Below are 25,722 nucleotides of genomic sequence, written 5' to 3' on the forward strand. Positions count from 1 at the left end.
GGTTTGACATATCAAAGACTTCTAAAGATCCGATGATCTTTTAAAATCATCCCTTAAATATTCTGAAAACCTGCTTACCAAACCATTTCATTTGTTCGATAAATTATACATGTATGATTATTAATTTTATCATATTTTATCACATCATTTCCATATTCAATCACTGTAACTTTTACAGTTTGTCATACCTACATCTCAATTACAATGTATGCATGCAATGAATTACAAACATGCTTCCCCCATTGTATCTCGGCCATATTGTCACTGCCAGTTGGGAGTTTGGGAGTCCCTATCCCGATTTATACTCCACTGCAATATATTCTTTGTCTTTAATTGATATACTAGTATTTCTTTTGCCAATACAACCTGCCATTGGGTCAAATGCTGTCTGGCGTGTTTCATACCTATAGTCAGTTTTTAAATCGAGGTAAGCTACTGACAAACATGTTGATGGTACAGGGGTTTCAACAGTCTCGATTGAAGTCAGCATTTCGCAAATTCTATGGTCGTTATAACGATCTATTTCGTCAATACAACCTTGCATTGGGTCAAATGCTGTCTGACGTGTTTCATATCGATTGTTAAGCCGTTCTTGGCACACTGATTTGGACTGCGGATAACTCCGTTTACCTGATCAGGATATAGGGCTCACGGCGGGTGTGACCGGTCAACAGGGGATGCTTACTCCTCCTAGGCACTTAATCCCACCTCTGGTGTGTCCAGGGGTCCGTGTTTGCCAAACTATCTATTTTGTATTGCCTATAGGAGTTATGAGATTGATCACTGTTAGTTATCTTCACCTTTCATACATGTACTTTCTACTTTTATTTGCTTCAAAACTGTAATGTCTGATTTTTACTTCTATTTTTAGCTCTTCTGAGCCAAAGGCTCAAAGAGCTAATGCTATGGCCATTTGTGCGGTGTGCGTAAACTTTTTAGAAAAAGGGCTATAACTCAAGAACCCCTTGGCCAATTTTTTTCAAATTTGTTACAGGGTATCATTGGCCCAAGGGCTTTCATACTTACTAAATAAAGGGATGTGACCCTTTAACAAGGGGAGATAATCAGGAAAATACAAACAAAAGTAGTGGTTGCTAAAAAATCTTCTTCTCAAGAACCACAGAGCAGATTATCACCAAACTTACACATAAGGATGAGAATATGTTGTAGATTAAAAATTGTTCAAGGCATTACCCTGGGGCAAAGGGCATGGTCTCAAGGTCACTTTAAAGTTGACCTAAATTTAATTTTTTTTTAAATTCCTTAAATCTTAGATATTTTAGTCATTATAAGGACTAGGATCATCAAATTTTGACAGTTGATGCATCTTAGGACCTTGTGTCAAGTTGTCTCAAAAGTAGGTCACGGTGACCTACTTTTTGAATTTTGCAGGTATTTATTTTAAAATTAATTTTGATGCATATCTTGGACACTTTGAAGCCTATGATCATCAAAACTTGTCAGTTGGTGGATCATGGGACCTTGAAATGCGTCAACTGAAAAATAGGTCACCGTGACCTACTTTCTGAATTTTATGGCTTATCATTTATAGATATATTTTAAGTTGTTATTTCAAATACCGAGCGGTTTAGAATCATCAAATCTTGTAAGTTGATGCATCTTGAGCCCTTGAAACAAATTTATAAAAAAAGTAGGTCACAGTGACCTACTTTTTGAATTTTGCAGATATTCAAATTTCACATTTTCAATTTTAGATGCATATTTTGGGCACTGTAGAACCTAGGATCATCAAACTTTGTCAGTTGATGCGTCTTCAGTCTTCGGTTTGTGTCGACCAAAAAGTAGGTCACCGTGACCTACTTTTGGTATTTGACAGCTAAATTACTATATTTCAGACACTATTTGACCTACAATCATCAAACTTTGTCAGTTGATGCATCTTGAGTCTTCGGAGTGTATCGACCAAAAAGTAGGTCACTGTGACCTACTTTTGGCATTTGACAGTTATATTTATATATTTCAGTCACTAATTGACCTACAATCATCAAACTTTGACAGTTGATGCATCTTGAGTCAATGGAGTGTGTCGACCAAAAAGTAGGTCACCTTGACCTACTTTTGGAATTTGACGGCTATATTTATATATTTCAAATACTATTTGACCTACAGTCATCAAACTTTGTCAGTTGATGGGTCTTGCATGTTCGAAGGGTTTCGACCAAAAAGTAGGTCAACTTGACCTACTTTTGGAATTGGACACCTATATTTATATATTTCAGATACTATTTGACCTACAGTCATCAAACTTTGTCAGTTGATGCGTCTTGCATGTTCAAAGGGTGTTGACCAAAAAGTAGGTCACCTTGACCTACTTTTGGAATTGGACGGCTATATTTATATATTTCAGATACTATTTGACCTACAGTCATCAAACTTTGTCAGTTGATGGGTCTTGCATGTTCGGAGTTCGCTGACCAGAAAGTAGGTCACCATGACCTACGATTGGAATTTGACAGCTATATTTCAATATTCAGATACTAATTGGCTTAAAATCATCAAACTTTGTCAGTTGATATTTCTTGGGTTCTCAAAATGTGTAAACCAAAAAGTAGGTCACATTGACCTACTTTTTTTGAATTCTTAGGATTTAACTAAAGATTTAGAATACTAAGAGGCTAAGAATAGAAATGGTGGGGTTGTACAATTTATCAGAAGAGCGATTCTAGGCCCTTGGGCCTCTTGTTGTTTTTTTTTATCTTACTCCACCCGTACATACACAACTTAATAACCAATTGATTCAAAAGCTTATACATGAGAAGAAAACATCTCTTGCTCTGGTCTTTAACTCCACATTTAGATATATCGATGATGTTTTATTAAAAAAAATAATTTTCACAAATATTGACATAAGATAAGCGAATAGATGTAATATTTCTAACCATGTTCTCACACTTGCATAGTCACATTCATACTTTTATTGGTAAGTGCTTGCATTTTTAATATAATTGTAGAAGAAAAACTGATAACAATACTGAAAAAATAAATAAAAGTAGCTTCAAATGTAAGGGAAAATGCTTAGAGTAGCAAAATTATGATTTTTTAATGTTGTCAAAAAGTGTTTTCCATACATGCCAGGTATTTTCAAATTTTTGAATTAGTTCTGATACACAATAAATTTTTCAACTTTGTATTTTGTTGTATAGATAATAATTCCAAAAACTGTGGCGATTTGTTTGGGTTTTTTCCAAACAAGAAAAAATATAATGTTTTGTATATAGGATAAGGAAATTTACAATTCTGTTGCTTTTAGACAATGGGAGTTCACTTAATAAAATATTAAGTACATTGAAACCTATTCTTTTGGAAGTTGTTTGATAAATGTGCATGCTCAGATTGCTCCATAATATAGATAATTTTTCACAACCAATGAAAACATGTTAAATTATCTCAACTTCATCATTACAAAAGGTACAAAAATCAAAAGACACAGCATTATTTTTTGAAGATAATAATTGACAGACAGAATTCTATGAAGTATTTTACATTGTAACCATTGGATAGTAGAGTCCTTGTTAGTTTTAAAACATTCAGTAAAACATCCTTAACATATGTTTCTATTCCATAGGCTATCAGCTGCTTTTTCCACTTTCAGCCAGAAGTAGGTATATCATGATTTACATTTAACTGTTTGTAAACAGATTTAGTACATTTAGTTTGCAAAATCAAAGGTTTATAATATAATGGAATATAAGGTTAAAAAGATATATTGATTAAACCTTTGTTTTCAAACGATTTCAGATGAGTTGATATTGCACTCAGTACAGTTATATTGTTTTATCTGTTAACAATAATAATTTTCATTCAAATGTCGATTCGTTATATCTAGGAGTTATGAGATTGATCACTGTTCGTTATCTTCACCTTGCATTTAACCATCGAGTTTGTATCTCTGCTGGTGGACAGTCTGTCCCCGAGGATACTTGTCGCTCGATATATGTTTCTTCATGAATATACTCAATAACGAAACAATACTGGCTGACACGTCTCCCAGTATAAAAAGGTGTCACTCTGTAGAGTCTATAAGGGACACAGGCTCCTACAGATCGGTGGGTGTCCTTCGGATTATCCTTCGCGATATCAAAGATTTGTCGTATATACAATCGTCAGATTGTCAGCTTTGGTACAGAAACCAAAATTCTTATACCCAAATTAAAGACTGTTATGTTCCTTTAAGAGATATATTTGATAATTCCTTTTCAGACCCCATGTGTTCAACCTCAAAATGTTCTGCAAAAAATTGCAAAACTTGTGATATACTGATCACTAAAAATTCATTTAGTAGTAATCTAACTGGACGTAGTTTCTGTACCAAAACGTTTGATAATCTCTCTTGTAAATCTTCTAACGTTGTCTACGCCATTGAGTGTAACCTGTGTGGCTTAATTTATATGGGAGAAACCAAGGGTTCACTTAATAAAAGAATATCGGGGCACATATTTTAAATTAATAATGGTGGTAACCAACTTCTTTACAAGCATTTTAATGCACCGGACCACTCCATCTTGTCCATGAGGGTAAGGATTTTAGAAAAACATTACCATCACACAAACAATCCTACATTAAGCACCCCTTTTCGTAGACAACGAGAAGATCACTGGATCAGGACCCTAGGCACTGCATTTCCATATGGATGCAATAATAATGTATATGGTGTGGGAAATTTGACTAGTCCACAAGGAAATAACGTTAATGTGATGGGACTCTTTCCCAATACCCAAAGACAAAAACGCAGTCACGGACATCGTTCATATAAAAGACCCAAGTATAAATGATGTCACGTTTTATTCACTTTTTCCTCACGTCAACAGACAATTGGGTCCACATCATATTCGTACAAAACTTTACTCTATTCCATTGAGGGTTTTACACACGTTATTTGAAGAAGCTATGGATAGTCTATACTTGTATTTTTCAACACCTGAATATAGACTGAACTCTATGATTATGGATGTTGCCTACCACAGGCTCTATAAACCAGCACGAACCATGGATGATATTCCTTCCAAATCATGCCGTCAGTTCCTTAAGCTCAAATTTACAAACAAAGGAATAGATGCCGTCAACATAAGCAACATTCTTTGTCATAAAAGGGTTCAGTCGTGTATTCCAACTTATTTTAAGTTCAAGTCTACACCCTGTATTTCTTACAGCTATACTTCTACTATTGCATCCATACTTTTTAATTATAAACAAACCTTGCAGTGCTTAGATATAGACCATCTTATACGTAATCCACCAACATGCTCTTGTTCTTCATCTTCTTTCAACTATAGTCCAGCTGGACATATCATTACTGGTGATGTTGATATAGTTGAAAATGAGGACCTCAAATCACTTATTCTTAAAGGTCCTAAATACAGAGAACCTCGGTCTTTTAATTGGTGACAGAACTTCATCTCTATTATGAGTTCTGTCGAAGATTATGCCAGACGGTGGGCTAAATATGAAAAAGAAGAACTTGATACATTGTCAGAATGGGTTAAAAGCATAAGAGGGATATTAAAATCCCGCATCAGACACATGAAAACAAAAGTACGTACCATCTATCCTTCTGTGTTTAGTAAACCAGAAGTGATAAAAGAATTAGATAGGTTACATGAGGAATATGTTTTGGTTCCAGCTGACAAAGCTAGTAACAACATTGTCTTTGTTTGTAAGGCTCATTATTACAACTGTATTTTAAACGAACTTGGCATTAATTCCACTTTTGGTATCATACTTATACTCTAACTGCCCTTTCAAAAGACGAAATTCTTCAAAACCATGCTTCAGTTTTAGACACATTTAATATTCCAGTCAATGGGTCGAATGAATATGAGTTACCGTACCTATACTGGATTCCTAAACTACATAAAAACCCTTACAAACAAAGATACATTGCTGGATCCAGTAAGTGCTCTACCAAGCCCCTATCTTTGCTCCTCACGAAAATGTTAACAGATGTGAAGGAGAAACTTCAAACTTACTGTGCGACTACATATGCCAGAAGTGGTGTTAATCAAATGTGGATTCTAAAAAATTCTAAAGAACTTTTAGTAAACTTGAAATCACAGAATTTTTCCCAAATCAATAGCGTTAAAACCTATGACTTTTCAACACTATACACGACCATTCCTCACGATAAATTAAAGACTAGACTTTTTGACATCATAGACAGTTGCTTCTTCAACAAAAACGGAAATATTCATATCTAGCGATCAGTCATTCAAAAACTCACTTTGTTAAACACCACTCTGATTCCACGTACAAGTACTCTGAAGTTGAAATAAAAAATATGCTAGAGTTCCTCATTGACAGTATCTTCGTGGTCTTTGGTGATCAGGTCTTCCAACAGTCTGTTGGAATTCCCATGGGCACGAATTGTGCTCTTGTGTTAGCTGACCTGTTTTTATATTCATATGAAGCAGAATTTATTAAAAAAAATTGTACGTGAGAAAAAAAAATCTCTCGCTGTAACCTTCAGTTCGACTTTTAGATATATCGATGACGTTTTGTTTATTAATAATGATAGCTTTCATTCATATGTCGATTTGATATATCCTTGTGAGCTCGAAATAAAGGACACCACAGAGTCGTTCACTTCTGCTTCATACTTAGATATTTTATTGAAAGTAGACATTAACGGCAAACTGACAACTCAACTGTATGACAAACGGGATGATTTCAGCTTCTCCATCGTCAACTTCCCACATTTATGTAGCAATATTCCATTATCACCTGCATATGGTGTTTATATATCTCAACTCATTCGATATGCAAGAGCTTGTTCTGGGTATAGTCAGTTTTTAAATCGAGGCAAGCTACTGACAAACAAGTTGATGGTACAGGGATTTCAACAGTCTCGATTGAAGTCAGCATTTCGCAAATTCTATGGTCGTTATAACGATCTAGTTCGTCAATACAACCTCGCATTGGGTCAAATACTGTCTGACGTGTTTCATATCGATTGGTAAGCCGTTCTTGGCACACTGATTTTGACTGCAGATAACTTCGTTTACCTGATCAGGATATGGGGCTCACGGCGGGTGTGACCGGTCAACAGGGGATGCTTACTCCTCCTAGGCACCTGATCCCACCTCTGGTGTGTCCAGGGGTCCGTGTTTGCCCAACTATTTATTTTGTATTGCTTGTAGGAGTTATGAAATTGATCACTGTTCGTTATCTTCACCTTACATCCAAGTGAACTCGAAGTAAATGACACCCCAGAGTTTCCTACATCTGCTTCGTACTTGGATATTTTATTGAATATAAATCTGTTAACGGCAAATTAACAACTCACTGTTATGGCAAAAGGGATTACCACAGCCTCTCCATCGTCAAATTCCCATATTTATGTAGCAATATTCCATTGTCACCTGTATATGGTGTTTACATCTCTCAACTGATTCGTTACACAAGAGCTTCTTAACTGATTCGTTACACTGGGGCTTGTTCTGTGTATGATCAGTTTTTAAATCGGTGAAAACTACTAAAAAACATATCGATGTTACAGGAATTTCAACAGTCTTGTTTTAAGTCTGCACTTTGCAAATTATATTTTCGCTATGATTATCTAGTTTTTCAATACAATTTGTCATTGGGTCAAACGCTGTCTGGCGTGTTTTATACCAATCATTAGATCGTTCTTTACACACTGGTTTTGACTCCGTATTACTCCGTTTACCTGATCGAGATATAGGGTTCACGGTGGGTGTGACCGGTCAGAAGTGGTTGGTTACTCCTCCTAGGCACCTGATCGCACCTCTGGTATATCCAGGGGCCCTTGTTTGTCCAACTCCTAAATTTGTATTGCATATAGAAATTATCAGATAGATCACTGTTCGTTGTCTTCATCGTTTCTTATTCACGTAAGGAGTTATGTATGGATGAATATTATAATCTTTCTATCTATTTTAAATCTTGTAATAATAACATTGTTTTCAGTTGTGTTACCTAAGAAGAAAAAAATGAGCACGCCTCGTGGTTCTCGTGGAGGTCTTGGTTTCATACGAGGTTTTGGTGGTAAGGGCAAGACATTTTTTCAATTTATTTTCTTTACACCAAGTGGTCCTTCTAGAAGTTTTCATACCAAGGACATACGAAATAAGAATATGAGATTTTCGCATATTATTTCCTTTTCATATTATATAACACACGATACAAATCTTTCTAGCTCACCTGAGCAATAAGTACAAGGAGGCTTTCTGATCATCTGTTGTCTGTTCTTCGTCAGTCCGTTAACTTTACATATTTTTAACTTCTTCAACAAGCAAATTTTAACCATATCTCTCATAGAGCATCATTGGGTAAAAGGAATTCAAAATTGTACGACAGAAAGGTCAGTCACCTTCCTTTCAAAGCAGAGGTTATTAAAGGACACATCGCATGTTTCTAAAGTAAGCAAAATTATACATGTATGTGTTTTTCGTCTTTCTTCTTCTTAAAGTAATTGATTCTAATACTTAGTTCGCCGAAATATTTCGAAAAATTAGACACAATACGGATTTAAATCTAAGCCCCGATTTAAAAAAAGTCTCATTAATTTGTTAGGAAGTCACGTGGTACAGTGACGTCACATGCGATCTTCTTCGATCAACTGATTGTGAAAGTAGTGTTAGATATTTTTTTTTAAAAATCAGCTTTTAGCGGCCTAATCTAATTACTATGGTCAACATTTATTTCGATTATGACATATTTCCCGAGTCTTATGTTTTAGCCACCAATGCATACAAATAACGATGTAAATACCCAAAATGTAGCGAGGAAAGCGAGTATGAAATCGGCAATTGCGAGTAGATCATGTTTATATGGATTGCTGTCTAAACACTATTTGGTAAGGTTATTCCTTTAAATATCTGTGTATTGGCGTTTTTTTTATTTTAATAATAATTATCATTTCCTTTTGGATTAGACAAATTTACATACCTTACTGTCGCGTGTGCATTTCGAAAATAAATAAATAAAAATAATCAAATCAAAAGTGGAAATATCAATACTTTATTTTAATATCGCAATCTTGTTATTATTTTTTTAATTTGAACTACACGTCGCTAGGAAGTGGGAGCACGGCGTTATACTGCACTTGATGTTACGATTTCATTTGAAAAAAAAGAAAACATATAATTTAATTCAAAGTTAGGAAACACAATTTTTTTTAAATCTTTGATTGTTAGCTCACCTGAGTTGAAGGCTCAAGTGAGCTTTTATGATAAAAATCTGTTCGTTGTTTTTCGTCGGCGGCGTCGTCATTGTAAACTTTTCACATTTTCATCTTTTCCAGAACCACTGGGTGAATTACCACCAAACTTGACACAGAGCATCCTTGGCTAAAGGGCTTTCAAGTTTGTTCAAATGAAGGGGAGATAATCACAAAAAATGCATAATTGGGGTAGGATCATTTAAACATCTTCTTAAGAACCACTGGGCCAGAGGAGCTGACATTTACATGAAAGCTTCCTGACATAGTGCAGATTCAAATTTGTACAAATCATGGCCCCCGGGGGTAGTTGAGGCCACAATAGGGGATCAAAGTTTTACACGAAAATATATAGGGAACATCTTTAAAAGTCTTCTCCTCAAGAACCGAAGAACCAGAAGAGCTAAGATTTACAAGAATGCTTCCTGACATAGTACAAATTCAAGTTTATTCAAATCATGGCCCCGGAGGGTAGGTTGGGGTCACAATGGGGGATCAAAGTTTTATATAAAATATATAGGGAAAATCTTTAAAAATCTTTTTAAGAACCACTGAGCCAGAAAAGCTGAAGATTTACATGAAAGCTTCCTGACACAGTGCAGATTCAAGTTTGTTCAAAATTCAAATTGGGCCACAATAGGGGATCAAAGTTTTACATACAAATATATAGGGAAAATCAAAAACCATTGGGCCTAAGAAGTTGGCATTTACATGGAAGCTTTCTGACATAGTGTGCAGATTCAAGTTTGTAAAAATCATGGCTCCAGGGGTAGGTTGGGGACACAGTAGGGACTAAGGTTTTGCATGCAAATATACATGGAAAGTCTTCAGATATGGGTCATTGTGACTCAGGTAAGCGATGTGGCCCATGGGCCTCTTGTTTTTCTAATTTTACTATCTGGTAGAAACTGGGAGCATAAGTACGAGTATATGTTGTTACAACGTAAAGGTCAGTTGGTGCGAGTGAGTATTGAATTTGAAGACGAGAACAGAATGCATAAATATGATGTAGGTATAGCAATGTTTAACCATTTTTACCAGTTTATCTGGGTCTCTGTCCATCTGCTTTTTTAAAAAGTACATGGACAATGGCGACTGGTTTTCCTTGCGCCGACAAAAAAATTATCCATGTCTTTCCCCCTCACACCTTCCTTCGAAATACGGGGGGGGGGGGGGGGTGGGGGGGCTCAGTCTAAATCCCTTCTATTGACAGCTAGTACACCATTAAACGACACAAAACACCCTAATGTAATATGATTTACAAGACATTAACGTTATAATTGGCTTTTTGTCGATTAAATCAACTGTTTTCAAACCTTCTCGTTCGAGGTCGCATATGACGTCACAAAAAGGCGCGTAAAATATCGAAAGTCAATATGCATATTTCATCGCTTTCAAACTAAAAAACTACGCAAAATATTTCATTTAAAACACATTTAAAGTAGTTTAAGGCATGAATAGACATGCGATGTGTCCTTAAGAAATAGTGAAAATATGGTGGTATCTTTTTAAAAATGTCCTCTCAAGAACCACTGAACTAGAAAATAAAAACCTTATATGAAAGCTTCCTTATAGAAGTGTTATTTAAGATCTCTTCGAATCATGCCCCCCCCCCCCCCCCCCCCCCCCCCCCCCCCCATTTAGGGTAGGTTTACGGCAAAATATGGGATCAAAGTTTTAAATGGGGATCTATAGGAGAAACGTTCGGTCAACAGGGGATGCTTATTCCTCCTAGGCACATGATCCCACCTCTGGTATATCCAGGGGTCGGTGTTTGTGCCCAATTCTCTATTTCGTATTCCTTATAGATGTTATGAAATTGATCAGTGTTCGTTATCTTCGCCTTTCATAAGAATTGCAGGGACTTAATTTTATTAAGGTATTCAATGTATAACGAAGGAGATTGAACATTTTTGATTGATTGATTGATTAAATATCGTTTAACGTCCCTCTCGAGAACCTTTTACTAATATGGAGACGTCATCATTACCGGTGAAGGGCTGTCAAATTTACGCCTATACTCGGCTCTTACGGCCTTTGATCAGGGAGGGATCTTTATCATGCCACAGCTGCTGTGACACGGGACCTCGATTTTTGTGGTCTTATTCGAAACACCGTCCCATGTAGTCGCCTCTTATGACAAGCAAGGGGTACTGAGGACCTATTCTAACCCAGCCCACCACGGGACTAAACATTTTTGAATGATTTAAATCAAAATAAAGCTATATTGTTGAATAATGATGTAAGTGAAGTAGATCAAAATTACATGATTAGTAAATGATTAGAAGCCGATATTTTTTGCATTTGAGACTTTTTGGAAGAATTATCTACCCCTGGTAAAAATAAGGAAAATCTAATTTTCATAGAATGTGTGCTGAAATCGATTAATTCTATTTCATATTTTTATAAGGAGAAAGATTTTTAACTTTTTACTAAGAGATTTGTATCAAAATATAATTTCTTTTTTTGAAACACTTTCACAAAAACTTGCCTAGAATTGTCCATGTGGCCTACTTATAACTTGTTCGAATTATCATAACAAAGAAAATAAACGCCAACAATTTTTATGTGTTCATTTTTTAAGAATGAAGGATAGCAGAACCACGTTGACCTAGGTGAGCGTTGTGGCCCATGGACCTCTTGTAGCATTTGTGTTAAGTCACCTTTTATGAGTATCTGGAAATTGTGAATATGACAGTTGAACTCATGATAGAATGGAGACTTGTCAGCGTTTTTTAACGTAAGTGGGTCTCCATAGCTTGAGTGACGTAAAATTTCTGTTGTTAGTTTTTGGAGAATAAACAATTAATAAATGATTTTATTGAAATAGAAATAGCAATTTTGTATCATTTACCAGCAGAATTCATTGAATTTGCAATGCTTCGATAAACGCACTTAAAAAACCTACGACAACCACCTTAGCTCTTACGAACGTAAACAACATGGAAAAATCAAGGCGGCAATTTAAGGGCAGTTTGTGAAGTCTGTTACCGCAAATAGATAAAACGTCGCCAAAGTCCAGTGAAAAGGATGGGAGAAAAGCATTGTTCTTTTACAGCATGATTATGCAATTTCCTCCGATAAAGACAACAACAGCATCGTTCCACACCTGGCACTGACAGACGACGCGACATGTCAAATGACAATAATACTGTCGCACACGAAGAAAATGTAAGTAAAATGTACACCATCTGTTCTTTTGGGAATAGTAAATCTTTAATTTTTATCTTCCGTAAGGTCAATACAACTCCTGTATATATTCTATAAAATCGTAGACCTGCAAAATATTTGTGTACACATGTATAACCTACATGTACGTAGCTTGTACAGTAGTACGACATAAATGAGTTCGTAAAATGGCCGACGTTGTAAACTTGCGTATTACAGAATGAGATACACGATACATTCGTTGTTATCCTGAATAAAAAAGTGTTCCCGGTATTTTTAGGTCTTTCCACCTTTCTGTGGAAAGACCTTTTGATATTGTTCTGTTTTTTTTTATTATTATTTGTCTTCTTTTCTTTCCGCCGCGAGAAGCTCTTGACGTCTTAAGACTTATCGAAAATCAATGTAGACCATCCTTTTCGACATCTCGAAACATGCTCAGATTTGACCCTGCGTAACTGAACTTTGACCTTTAACGAACTTGGAGGACTTTACGCGAAAACCCCTTGTTATCGGTTCTTCTCGAAAACCGTGAATGATAGGAGCATCCGACCTTTTCCAGAACATAGAGGTGACTTGGTCCAATTGACATGGGAATTCAACCAAAGGATTCGAGGACCCTTTCAGGAAGTTAGTACCCCTCGTGTTTTACGGTTTCTGCGTAAGAAATTGTCGACTCCTAAAGTATTCGTCGTAGAGACACCGAACCCACTGGAACGGGTTGGGTGACCTTGACCTTGAAAAATAGGTCAAGGTCAAAGTCATCCAGAAAGGCTAGAAAATGGCACTTTTTATACGCTCTTTCACGCTTCAGATAGCATCGAAATATCACATGGGTCAGCATGGAATTCTAGACTGGTCTCGGTATCATGAATGTCAACTCTGAACTTTGACCACTCTGCGAATGGCGGCAACTTAAGGTCGAAAACCCCGTTATCGCTACTCCTGCTAGACCGCAAGTCATGGAGACCCGAAACCTTGACCGACGAATTCAAGATAAAACACTCTCGCACAGAGAAGTTGACCGAGGGAAACCGAGAACCCTGAAGCACGGTTCTCGCCCCCGAAAGTCTCCGACGTCGTCGTTCGAGCCCACAACTTCTTCACGGATGTAGATAGAGACGCGAGACCACTTAAACGAAGCCCCGTGACCTCTCTGACCTTCAAAATGGGGTCAAGGTCAAAGGTCACACTTTCTCTCCCATGGGTTTTTAAAGTTTGACCTTGAAAGTGGGTCAAGGTCAAAGGTCAAGGTCACGCATCCAGGGGCCAGTCTCCACGAGTAAGGCCAACCCACCCATCACGCCTGTCGTCCCCAAGGAAGAAATCCCCCACCCTTCAAGTGATCTGTCTGTGATCAGCTGTTTATACACTATTTTGACCGGTCTCATGCCCAACAACAGGATTCTAGCTAATCTGACCGACACCTACACATCTGACTTGCACCCATTTCTTCCATTTCTTGACTTCCTTGTAAATCAAACATTAATTGCATTTGCATTCAAGAAAAGACATCAATGTCTGCCACTGAGCTAGTGCATCAAAATAAAGACTAAGTTCAGTTGTTGTTGTGTTTTTTTTATGTTTGACCTTGAAAGTGGGTCAAGGTCAAAGGTCAAGGTCACGCATCCAGGGGCCAGTCTCCGTGAGTAAGGCCAACTCACCCATCACGCCTGTCGTCCCCAAGGAAGAAATCCCCCACCCTTTAAGTGATCTGTCTGTGATCAGCTGTTTTAAATACACTATTTTGACCGGTCTCATGCCATGCAACAATTACAGGATTCTAGCTTATATCTGACCTACACCTACACATCTGACCTACACCAATTTCTTCCATTTCTTGACTGTCTTGTCAATCAAACATGAATTCCATTTACATTCATGAAAAGACATAGGCCAGATTCAATTGTCTGCCTGCATCAACATAAAGACTAAGTTGGTTTTTTTTTGATAATGATGATGCAACTTTACTTGACAGTTGAACTCATTGACATTCCATCCCGACTGTCATTGTAAACAAATAAACACTTACCTGCAGGATCAGATGGGATGCAGTACTCCTATTCTCCGTTCAGATATCCTACATGCACTCAGACACTTTCTAATTCAGTCCGGCCGCCATTTTGGTTGTTTGTTATCAAAGCCTATAAATCCGTATATGCATGCCTCCTTGGGTGAAATGACTGAAAGACATTGTCTCCGTGAATTAGAACACATAGGATGAGCAATTACAAACTGTATATTCAATTCCACAATCCACAACACACACGGTCAAATCCAGTGCATCTTCACAACATCTGACAACATGAGGCTTGTAGACTCCCAGCATGCACGAGCAGTTACAATCTAGGAAAATGTTACATCCGGTTTCTTTGCACCTCCAAATATCATATCTAACAGGCCCAAAGTCACCCCAAACACCTGCACAAGTCCCATTACACTTTTACCTGATATGTGCCGGTTATGAAACACTCACACCCCTTTTTTTCAAATATTTGACCGGTACTATCGTGCGAAACCAAGGCCTTAATCTCCAACACTACAACACTCAAGGCGGCAAATTTGAATTTCTTTTCTAGCCATATCAATTATTTTTTGGGGGGGGGGTGGTCATTTGACCTACTGAAGAATGGATCAAGATCAAAGGTCAAGAAACAAATCCAGAAAAGGTGGAAAGACCTCTAATTGTTCGCGAACAATTAGGATTACTAGTTGTAGTTATTTTCTACTTTCGTTTCATTGAGTTTTTGAATTATCCCCCTTTGTTAAACAAATATCGTCTGCATAGCATAGCAGTTGTTGCGCGACACTTTACAAATCGCCGCTGGATCTTTCAAGAGGACAATGCTCCTTGCCACGTATCTTTGCGCTCAAATCAGTGGAAGCAGGGCAATGATATCAGTACACTTCCATGGCCTCCACAGAGTCCAGACATTAACATTATTGAAAATGTCTGGAAAGTGTTAAAACTTTGGGTACAGAGACGGACAAATGAGATCCGAAATGCCAAAGACCTGGAGAGAGTTGTCCGTGATATTTGGAGTGACCTCCCTTTACATTATATTCGGAGTCTTTATAACACTCTTCCAAGGAGAATTCGCAGTGTGTTACGTACCCGAGGTCATATTACAAAGTATTAAGTCCATTTGGTAAGTGAATTTTCTGTTATTGATACAAAACAGGCGCTTAGAATATTTCAGGTGTTATTGCGATTGACGTGACGGTCGGCCATTTTGCGAACTCATTTATGTCGTACGTCATGACTCTTTACTAGTCAGTGCAGTGTACGTATACGCACATTCACATGAATTTTTAATACTCGGGTACACTGACGTAATTTGTATCAACCAAATTAAACATCGTCAATGAAACAATGATAATTACGTGCATTAAGATGCACAATTTCTCAAAACCCCATTCCAGTGCCCATGTGTTTATAAGCTCGATTATAATTAGAGAGAAAAAGTATGGTGTCCCAGTCAAGTCTAAAATTAGTAAATCATCTGATGTGGATTTTTAAAAAATTGGCTCTTATTAAAAGTAATAGGGTTGATCATTATCAACAAAAGCACTATATTAAATGTGTTTATAATTAAAGAGAAAAAGTATAGTGTCCCAGTCAGGTCTAAAATTAGTAAATCATAATGTATGATGTGGATTTCAAAAAAATTAAATCTTAATTGCTCTTATTGAATGGAATGGGGTTGATCATGAACAAAATACAGAAGTCTTTTTTATTATTATTTTTTTTAAATAAGTGATTGTTTTAAGAATCAATTATTTTTAACTATTATAAATATCTTTGAGATGTGAAAATGCGTTCATGAAGTGTTTTAATGAAGGGATAGAATGCTTTTCATTTTATATTGAAATAACAATTATCTCTATGGTGAACTGATCAGATGTGTCCAATGTCACTTAGATGCCCACTGTTTTGGATGGGCTAAATTACTGTAGAAAGGACAATAAGCATTTAGATGCTCAGAAGTATTCAATGTTTTATTACATTGAAATTGCAAAAAAAAAAAAAAAAAAAAAAAAAAAAAAAATGAAAAAATTCTATGCATGTTTAAATTATTGAATTATTTTTTCACAAGGTATATGAAAACCCTAGGGTTAATTCACAGTGGAGAACTGGCAGAAGAGTTAATTTCCAAATAAAAAAAAAAATTGATACATTTCTTTTATTAAAAATGTAGACTTCTCATCACAATATTTCATTAAATCTAGATAATGATGACTATCAAAATTTTAGGAAGCAATCAACATTACTGATGGAGATGAAAGAAGGAGAAAATTTCAAGTGTGATATTACATTTGATGAGATTGATATGATAATGGTACATGTACCAGAGCCAACTGTCAAACAGCACTCCAGCCAGCAACATTTTCCTCTTGTATTCTTTGACTTGGAATCAAAAGGATTAGGTTTGTTACTTTTTACTACCTGCCCAATATTCAAATTGATTGTTCAGTTGAGAAAAGAGGTTCTTAAATGAATACATGTATTATATTTTGGTGTTAATTCATTTTCCAGCTAGAGATTCTCATATTACACAGCTGCCGTGTGTGGTAAAGAAAAGTTTTCCACCTATACCTTTCCAAAAATACCTATAACAGCAAAAGACTCAGAAATAACAGAAATCGAAAATGTTAATGGAAATATGTTTAGCAAAAATGGAAAATGTAGAAGTCAATCCTTGGAAAATGGATGCTCCTCTTAATTTTGTTTCAAAATTTCAAACTAAAGTAATTCTGCATTTACAATAGCAATGTATGAATGTTAACAGATATGAATGTTTATTGTATACTATACTCAATTTAACATGTTCTGTTTATGAGAGAGAGAGAAGAGAGAGAGAGAGAGAGAGAGAGAGAGAGAGAGAGAGAGAGAGAGAGAGAGATTGTTGCAAGAATTGGAAAGTAACTGCAAAAATTATAAATTATGTGCAAACTGCATCAGTAATGATGTACACGGTGGTGATATTGTTCTGAATTTTGATACAAATTAATGTACCAAATGAAATTATCCTATTAAATTTCCATTTTCATTTCAAATGAAAATGATTGAATTTCAACACAATGTGTTTTTATTCATTAAAATGCATCAAACTAAGTTGTAATTAAAAAATAAATTTAAAAAGAATTGTATTTCAGTTTTAAGAACTAATGATGGAGAAAATTCGGATTAGGCTGCTTGAAAACTCCAGTCCACGAAAGCAGCTAGCTTGTGATTGTTGCTTTTTAAAAAAAATCATATTTTTCAAAGCATCATAGCAAATTATGACTGATAATTTGCTTATAACACTAATAAATTTTGATATTGTAAATGTAGTTGCTTTAAATGAATGTAAAATTTGAATTTGAAATAAATCTCATAATTTTAAGTAAAATTACTTTCTTAAATGGGTGATGACCTGCAATTTGTTTTCTTCAGGAATAAACTATAAGGAATTGCCTATCTTTAGGCAAAATTATAGAAATTTGTAAATATATGGTCATTGTATAATTTTCATAAGAACTTTTATTATTTTGGCTCAAAAAAGTAAAATTTTAAAATTAGACAGAGGAAATTCGAATTAGAATAGGAACAAGTTTGGGGTATATCTTAATAAAATTTTCCCCAAAATATACAACTGCTATATCATGCTGTATATTCATACTAAAATATTTAAAAATCAACATCAAGAATTTTTTCTATGAACACTTGTGTAAGGTATGTTTCAATTTTACAATTTTATCCGGAAAAAGTGCTATTTATAGAAAGTGAACTTCCGCTCACTTTGACGCAAAATTAAGGCTGATGACCCCATGGTTTCTTCACCTTTTTGAATTAAGTGTATCATAATGCACATTCTGTGAAAAAATAAAAACTTTTTAATTACAATGAAGTTGACAAGACTCCATCCTTAAGAAGACCTTTTTGGGGTTTTATGTTTACGACCTATCGAGAATTTTCTACTCATTTTTTAGACCTCACCAGCTGTAGGCGAAGGTCTGATAAGTTATAAGTTCTGTTTGCTTACGACCTGTCGATATTTTCCCACTACTTTTTGAGATGTCCCCAGTTGGTGGTACCATAGATTTAGATCTATGTATGTCGCCCAATGCCATAACGGTGGGGGTTCTTTAAAACAGGTTTTTAAGGTATCACCCCAAACTCCCATCTAACGCCAGGATGAAAACAACAACTATGAAAAAGATCTCATAGACGCTGCATATACGTGCATTTAGGCATAAGGCAACGACGTGGAGCACCTGTTTTCTAATTCACGTGATGACTACCATCACATCCTTTCTCAGGGGTAGGAAAACACCATGCACAGACAATGTTACAAACGCAGAGATTCTTCCTTCTGGCAACCTTATTATTGAGTCTTATTGTCTCTAAATACTCTTCAATGCTGTGATCACTCTTCGATACGTCCACTCTCTTTAAAAATTTCTACAATGCTGTGATAAATATTCGATGCATCCCCTTACTATAGAAACGCAGTCGTTCCAATAATAACAAGAATACCGCAGACAGTAAAACATACATTCATCGGACAGTGAAATTCAACCTGACAGTAAAACATACACTCATCGGACAGTGAAATTCAACCTGACAGTAAAACATACACTCATCGGACAGTGAAATTCAACCTGGAAACATATTAGGCACTCTGAATTGAAACCACACACATTTTGAATAAAAAAAACTTTAAAGTAGGCCATGGTGCACCAATCCATCTGACATTTAAACTGATTATGTAATTCTCTCTGAGGGAGGTTTTGATTAAATGTCAGTGCAATATCTGTATCTTGTATCTTCTTTTCATCATCGACCTGTTAAACAATCTCTATGTCCTAATCCACCCACAATTACCACTTTCCAGCTTTTGCAGAAGACATTGCTCACTTGAGTTGATGATGGACACTGAATACAAATATGTCTATAGATGTCGCTTTGAATACATCGTTTCTAGGTCAAGCATGTTACCATTCCCAGCAAAAGGTCAAAGGCAACCTGCTCGTTGAGAATTTTTCACTCTGGTATTGAGACATCACCAGCTGTAGGTGAAGTACCCCAAATTCAGAACTATGCTTAGCGCGCAGGCAGTGAGGGTTCTTTAGCGTGCCAACAAATGCCACGACATGGGATTTCCATTTTAAGGTCATATCCGAGAGACCCGTGATTCTCGCTTCCAATTGCCGAGCATTTTGCGAAAGCACAATCACTACCTATGTTAACATCTTAGGTTTGACGCGGCCATAGCACGAGCAGTGCTTGAACTCGGGACTTCCCGGTTACGAAGCGAACGCTCTACCACTGAACTACCGCGACCGGTTTCTGCTGACAAAGCATTCACTTGAGAGACTCTTAAATAATATGTGGACAAGTATTTGAACATTCAGGAAAATATATTAGCAGTAACACAAAATCATTATCTTGAATTATTAACATTTTTATTCGCCTGTCGAAGATACGTCCCGTATTATGGTATGGCGTCGTCCGTCTGTCTGTCTGTCCGTCCGTCCGGACCTTGTGGGCAGGATACAGACTGAACCATAAGCCCTAGGACTTTACAACTTGGTACATTTGATCACCATGATGAGAGGAAGATGACTATTGTTTTTCAAGGTCAAGGTCGTAGTATCACTTTTTAGGAAAACCTTGTGGGCAGGATACAAACCGAACCGTAAGCTTCAGGATATTATAACTTGGTATATTTGATCATCATGATGAGAGGAAGGTGCCTATTGTGTTTCAAGGTCAAAGGTCAAGGTCGTAGTATCACTTTTTAGGAAAACCTTGTGGGCAGGATACAAACCGAACCGTAAGCTCCAGGATATTATAACTTGGTATATTTGATCACCATGATGAGAGAAAGATGCCTATTGTTTTTTAAGGTCAAAGGTCAAGGTCGTAGTATCACTTTTTAGGAAAACCTTGTGGGCAGGATACAAACCAAACTGTAAGCTCCTGGATATTATAACTTGGTATATTTGATCATCATGATGAGAGGAAGGTGCCTATTGTTTTTCAAGGTCAAGGTCGTAGTATCACTTATTAGGAAAACCTTGTGGACAGGATACAAACCGAACCAAAAGCTCCAGGATATTATAACTTGGTATATTTGATCATCATGATGAGAGGAAGGTGCCTATTGTGTTTCAAGGTCAAAGGTCAAGGTCGTAGTATCACTTATTAGGAAAACCTTGTGGGCAGGATACAAACCAAACCGTTGACATATTTATGAAGTAGCACATTCTAAGGCTATCCCTCTTTATATCTTGATATCCATTTCTACAAGCATAATGAATTACCTCACAGAGGACAGTGTTAACTTCACTAAAATATGAATCCCACTAAAATATGTTTTCCTTGAGCAAAATCTACGGGCGTATTATGCCATGTTGGCGTTGCTCTTGTTGTACATTAAATAGCACCTTATCAAACCAACACAACTGCCCTAAAGCGCTATACATATAGAACAAAGAACAATAAATACACATAAAAAGGACATAAATAATACTAAACTGATGTTAACAAAGTAGCTACATGTAGGTAAAACTATAAAAGGTAATCTACATGTAAGGCATGCTAAAAGTTTACGAAAAAGAGATTTTTGATATCAACTTGTAAAAACAACTGTTTGCAATAATACAGAATTACAAATTAAATGTACAAAAATATGTTTTAAGTTTATTTCTTTGAAAGCCAATGGCATGTTCGATTCCAAGAAAGATTTGTTGATTGGCTTGCAAAACACACTCCAAACATTGTTTCAGAACATTCGTGGGTATTGGGTTTAATTCGCAGGACTCTTGTTGGCGTACCACTGATAATATCACGTACCCCACAAAGCAACACTGGCTCAAACACTGCCAAAGGATTATCATCAAACATGCTGTCATTAGCGCTTGTTCCAAGGGGTTGAGATCTATCTGTGCTTTCGCGGGCATCGTTATACCTTATGTAAACCCCATGACTATGTATCATCTGTGCAAAACAATTGCCATACCGTCCAATTTCTATGGTTGCAAGCTATGGAACAATACAGTTAATGAAAATTTACGAAAATAGAAATACAACGTCTTGATACACTGCGACATGGAATATGCCCATCCCCAAATTTCAGGCTTACGAAACCTTAACAGAATTGATGAAAGGCGAAGATAACGAACAGTGATCAACAGGTATCAATCTTCCAAACAATATAGAAACCAAAACTAGAAAACTTCTTATCCATTGCAGACTATGTCGAATGAACAATAACTATATGTACCCTCCAAAAAGATTGTTCTCCTTCCTTTACCAACGTGTCGAGAACAAAATGATCTTTTCTCGGATGCCCTATTCTTCCTTCAGACTTGCATCACATCTAGACCTGACTCAACTGTAACATTTACTTCAAAAATATCATGGAAATCAATAGTTCCCTCAATATCTTAGGAACCCATTGCTTCACATACATCAAACTTGGTACACTGGTATATCTTGAGTACCGGTAGATGGCCCCTATTAATTTTGAGGTCACATGGTCAAGAGTTAATCCACTCTGGACGTACGAAGATACCGTCTGCTCAATCATCACCTTCAACCCTTTCCTTGACATGTACCAAACTTGGTACACTGTTGCATCTTAAAGAGATGATGAACCCTATTGATTTTGGGTTCACATGGTCAAGGGTCAGATATATGGCAATACATTGTTTCCTCAATATTTTTAGAATCATTTGCTTGTTTGACACTAAACTTGGTACACTGGTACATTTTAAGAAGTAGATAACCCCTATTAATTTTGAGGTCAAATGGTTAAAGGTCAAGGGTCAATCCATTCTCGGCATGGGAAGATAATGTTCACTCAATATCTTGCGTTGTTTTGTTACTACTATCAATTGAATGATACATTCTTATAACCATTTGCATTTTGGCATCAACGGGGTAAATATGTTTTTGAAACATTTCTGGTTTATTTTACGTTCCTTTAATTTGGAAATTTTTCAGTCTTGGTGAGATGCTACCTGCAGTAGGTGACACAAATTTAGACCTATGGATGTCGCGCAAAGCCTTTTCAATTACAATTGATATCATTTAACCTCTATTCTTCATCCCGTGGGGATCCGGGTTAGAATAGGTCCTCAGTACCCCCTTGCTTGTCGTAAAAGCCGACTAAATGGGGCGGTCCTTCGGACGAGACCGGAAAAACCTATATCCCGTGTCGAAGCTGGTGTGGCACGATAAAGATCCCTCCCTGTTCAATGGCCATAAGCGCCGAGCATAGTACTAAAGAACTAAGTTCGTTTGGTATCATATTTGGCCCCTTGAATTATTCAAAAATGAAGTACATGTTGAATCAAACTTCTACATTGCAAATTACTGACTTAAATTTGGTAAACGTCGAGCATAGACCTAAATTTTGCAGCCCTTCACCGGCAGTGGTGACGTCTCCATATGAGTGAAATATTCTCAAGAGGGACATTAAAACAATATTCAATCAATTGTAGTAAAATGCTGTCTGGCATGTTTCATAAAATTGAGGCCGTTCTTTACACACTGAGTTTAACTATGAATTACTCAGATTATCAGATTATCTGATCGACATTTGAGACTCACGACGGGTGTGACGGGTCAACAGGGGATATTTAATCCTCCTAGACACCTGGTCCAACGCCACCTCTGGTATGTCCAGGGGTCTGTGTTTGCCATACTCTTACTTCTGTTCTCTTTATAGCAGTTATGAGATTGATGAATGTTCGCTAACCTAATTTTTATAGATGAAATAGAAAAGAAGGAGGAAGATGACTTTGGAACTATGGAGTCTACTTCGAACATGCAAAGTAAGACCTTTTTTAATGTTGCAAAAATTTTTGTTTTATCTATTTACCTGATAAGAAAGAAATTTCTAAACCAACAGTTGAACGTTTGCTATAAATGGCAGCTAGAGTGCCTCTTTGGTATTTTAAAACATACTTCAAAGGTCATATGAAACGATATCCTGAAGAAATTGAGTTATGTATGGAAATTCATAAATCAGGTTTTATTAAACAATAATTAATTTTTTTTTATTTTTTATTCAATCCATTATAACGTCACAACAGCTGATCAAATGTACTCGATCACGAAAATGATTTTTGATGATCGCGGCTTATCTCCCTTGCTGATGACGTCAAAAAGACCCACTGTGATGTAAACAACTAGGCTTATAACATGGTATAACTAAGTATTAACTGCATAGATTTGAGGTATGCCACAGTGTACTGCATTTAATTGTAGTACATGTGTTAGAGGGTAGAAGAGGGTGCATATGTACCTCTTCCCAAGGGATACTAGATTTAGAATGAAAAAAATATATGGGTACAAAATCTCCGACGCGATCACGCGATGGATTTGTTACCATGAACACTGCACTTCAGTACATCCTAGCCAAACAATGTGGACACAGATAGATCAATTTAAAATCAGACGCTGTGCCGATCATTTTTTACTATCCAAAGACGAGACAAATCAAAATATAAATTAAAATCAACCGCCTAGTTAAAGCGAAGACACTGGAAGTATGTAGGCCCTATTAACCTACTAAATTACACAACGGTTGGTTATCATTGTAATCACAAAAACACATTCCATCAATGAACGTGAACTTTGAATAAATCTGCTCAAAATTATATTTTATTTTCATATCTTATCTAGCCTACATTACAAACTCTATCAGTCAACAATATTCGTATAGTTTCATGTTAGCCTATATAGCTACTACTAGTATCCCAAAAGTGTGTAATATCATTCAGTATCATCATGAAGTATCATTCAGAAATTATAATTTATATTCCATATACTATAAATATCAGTACAGATAACTAAGCATGCTTATTAAAAAATTAATAATAAAAAAATCATTAAAATATTTGAACAGCGGGGATGTAAGTAAGAAAGTAAATACGTGCTATAGAATTAACGCAAGCAGTATTTATGTATAACTTACAATTGAAAAATATATAAGCACCCCCCTCCCCCATTAAAAACAACGATTTGTGAATTTTATACTTAAAATGGAATACACGAGGAAACACTAGTTATCTGATTATGAAGAACCGTGCGTCAGTATCACAGATGACATCCATGATACATTTGCCACATTTAGGGTACTCTACACCTACAAGAACATTTAAGCTGTGGCTATTCGTATCCCGTGAGGATCCGGGTTAGAATAGGTACTCAGTATGCCTTGCTTGTCGAAAGAGGTGGTCCTTTGAATGAGACCGCAAAAACCGACGTCCCGTGTCACAGCAGGTGTGGCACGATGAAGATTCCCCCCTGCTTAATGGCCATAAGCACCGAGCATAGGTCTTTTGCAGCCCTTCACTGGCAGTGGTGACGTCTCCATATGAGTGAAATATTCTCGAGAGGGGTGTAAAACAATATTCAATCAATCGCATAAAAAAATGCCCGGGATTACCATTACAGATGTTAGACTATTTTTATTACGATAATTCATAAATGAAATGTACACAAGTTCATACGACTTCTAATCTTTTTAAAATGATAGTTAACCTTCAGTATCTGATGACATGGGGTTTTGAAATTCACAGGCATCTGATGTATGGACAGTACTACCCCCCCCCCCCCCATCCTGATTTTTTTTGCAGCGATAATTTCTCCAAAATATGTGGATTCCTTGTTTATCCCATGCAAATTTCGATTTATGTAATCGTTTGACTTTCCCACTTTTTGTAAGATTTAGAGATTGCCCTTCTACCGGCTTATTTATTACCGGTAGAAGGCCAATCTCTAAAGCTTACAAAAAGTGGGAAAGGATTACATAAATCGAAATTTGCATGGGATAGACAAGGAATCCATACGTTTTGGAGGAAAAATTATCCCCGATAAAAAAAGTCAGAAAAGGAGGGAGTAGTAGTGGCCATGCTTCAGGTGCCTGTGCAGTGTTGACTTTTTCAATATCATCCTCTGATGAAGAACGTTATTCGCTTGTCGTGCATCATTCCTGACTGCTTTAAACTGATATGGTTGAACCACAAAATCGGGCAGTTCGTCAGAAAACAGAAATTAGTCCATATCCATTAAATGCAGTGAGATATTTCGTTGAACAAAACGGTAGGCCTACACTATTTTCATTGCGTGATTTATATCGATGGGTCGTTGTGACGTCACAAACACCCAGAATCAAGAACGATAAGCGGGTAACAAATTCATTCTATGTACAAGTTTACAGCTTTATTTCTCATCAATCCAAAGATAATAATTTTTTATTAAACGCTATTTGACCTTCATTCATACCCATCTTTATGTTTTTAAAGTAAAATACCACTGTTAGAAATCGTTTCATATGACCTTTAAATGTGATTAAAGGAGG

General features: G+C 36.4%; 1 protein-coding gene across 20 annotated transcripts in view; it reads left to right on the forward strand.

The window, feature by feature from the left end:
• The window catches only part of LOC125679208 (von Willebrand factor A domain-containing protein 5A-like), a 69,726-nt gene that overhangs the window by 24,809 nt on the left and 19,195 nt on the right, over positions 1–25,722 (forward strand). For 5 of the 20 annotated variants that reach the window (XM_048918236.2, XM_048918241.2, XM_056153700.1 and 2 more), the window contains 3 exons: positions 3,587–3,619; positions 7,945–8,022; positions 23,126–23,188. In XM_048918236.2, the coding sequence (XP_048774193.1) occupies positions 3,587–3,619; positions 7,945–8,022; positions 23,126–23,188 (174 nt within the window). Of the gene's footprint in view, positions 1–3,586; positions 3,624–7,944; positions 8,023–8,295; positions 9,249–9,280; positions 9,389–11,780; positions 12,025–12,053; positions 12,368–16,591; positions 16,790–16,898; positions 17,440–17,518; positions 17,758–23,125; positions 23,189–25,722 lie in introns of those variants that run through there. The other 15 variants (XM_056153702.1, XM_056153701.1, XM_048918240.2 and 12 more) reach the window with 13 other exon arrangements.

This window comes from Ostrea edulis, chromosome 2 (genome assembly GCF_947568905.1).
Source record: "Ostrea edulis chromosome 2, xbOstEdul1.1, whole genome shotgun sequence".
Taxonomy (NCBI): domain Eukaryota; kingdom Metazoa; phylum Mollusca; class Bivalvia; order Ostreida; family Ostreidae; genus Ostrea; species Ostrea edulis.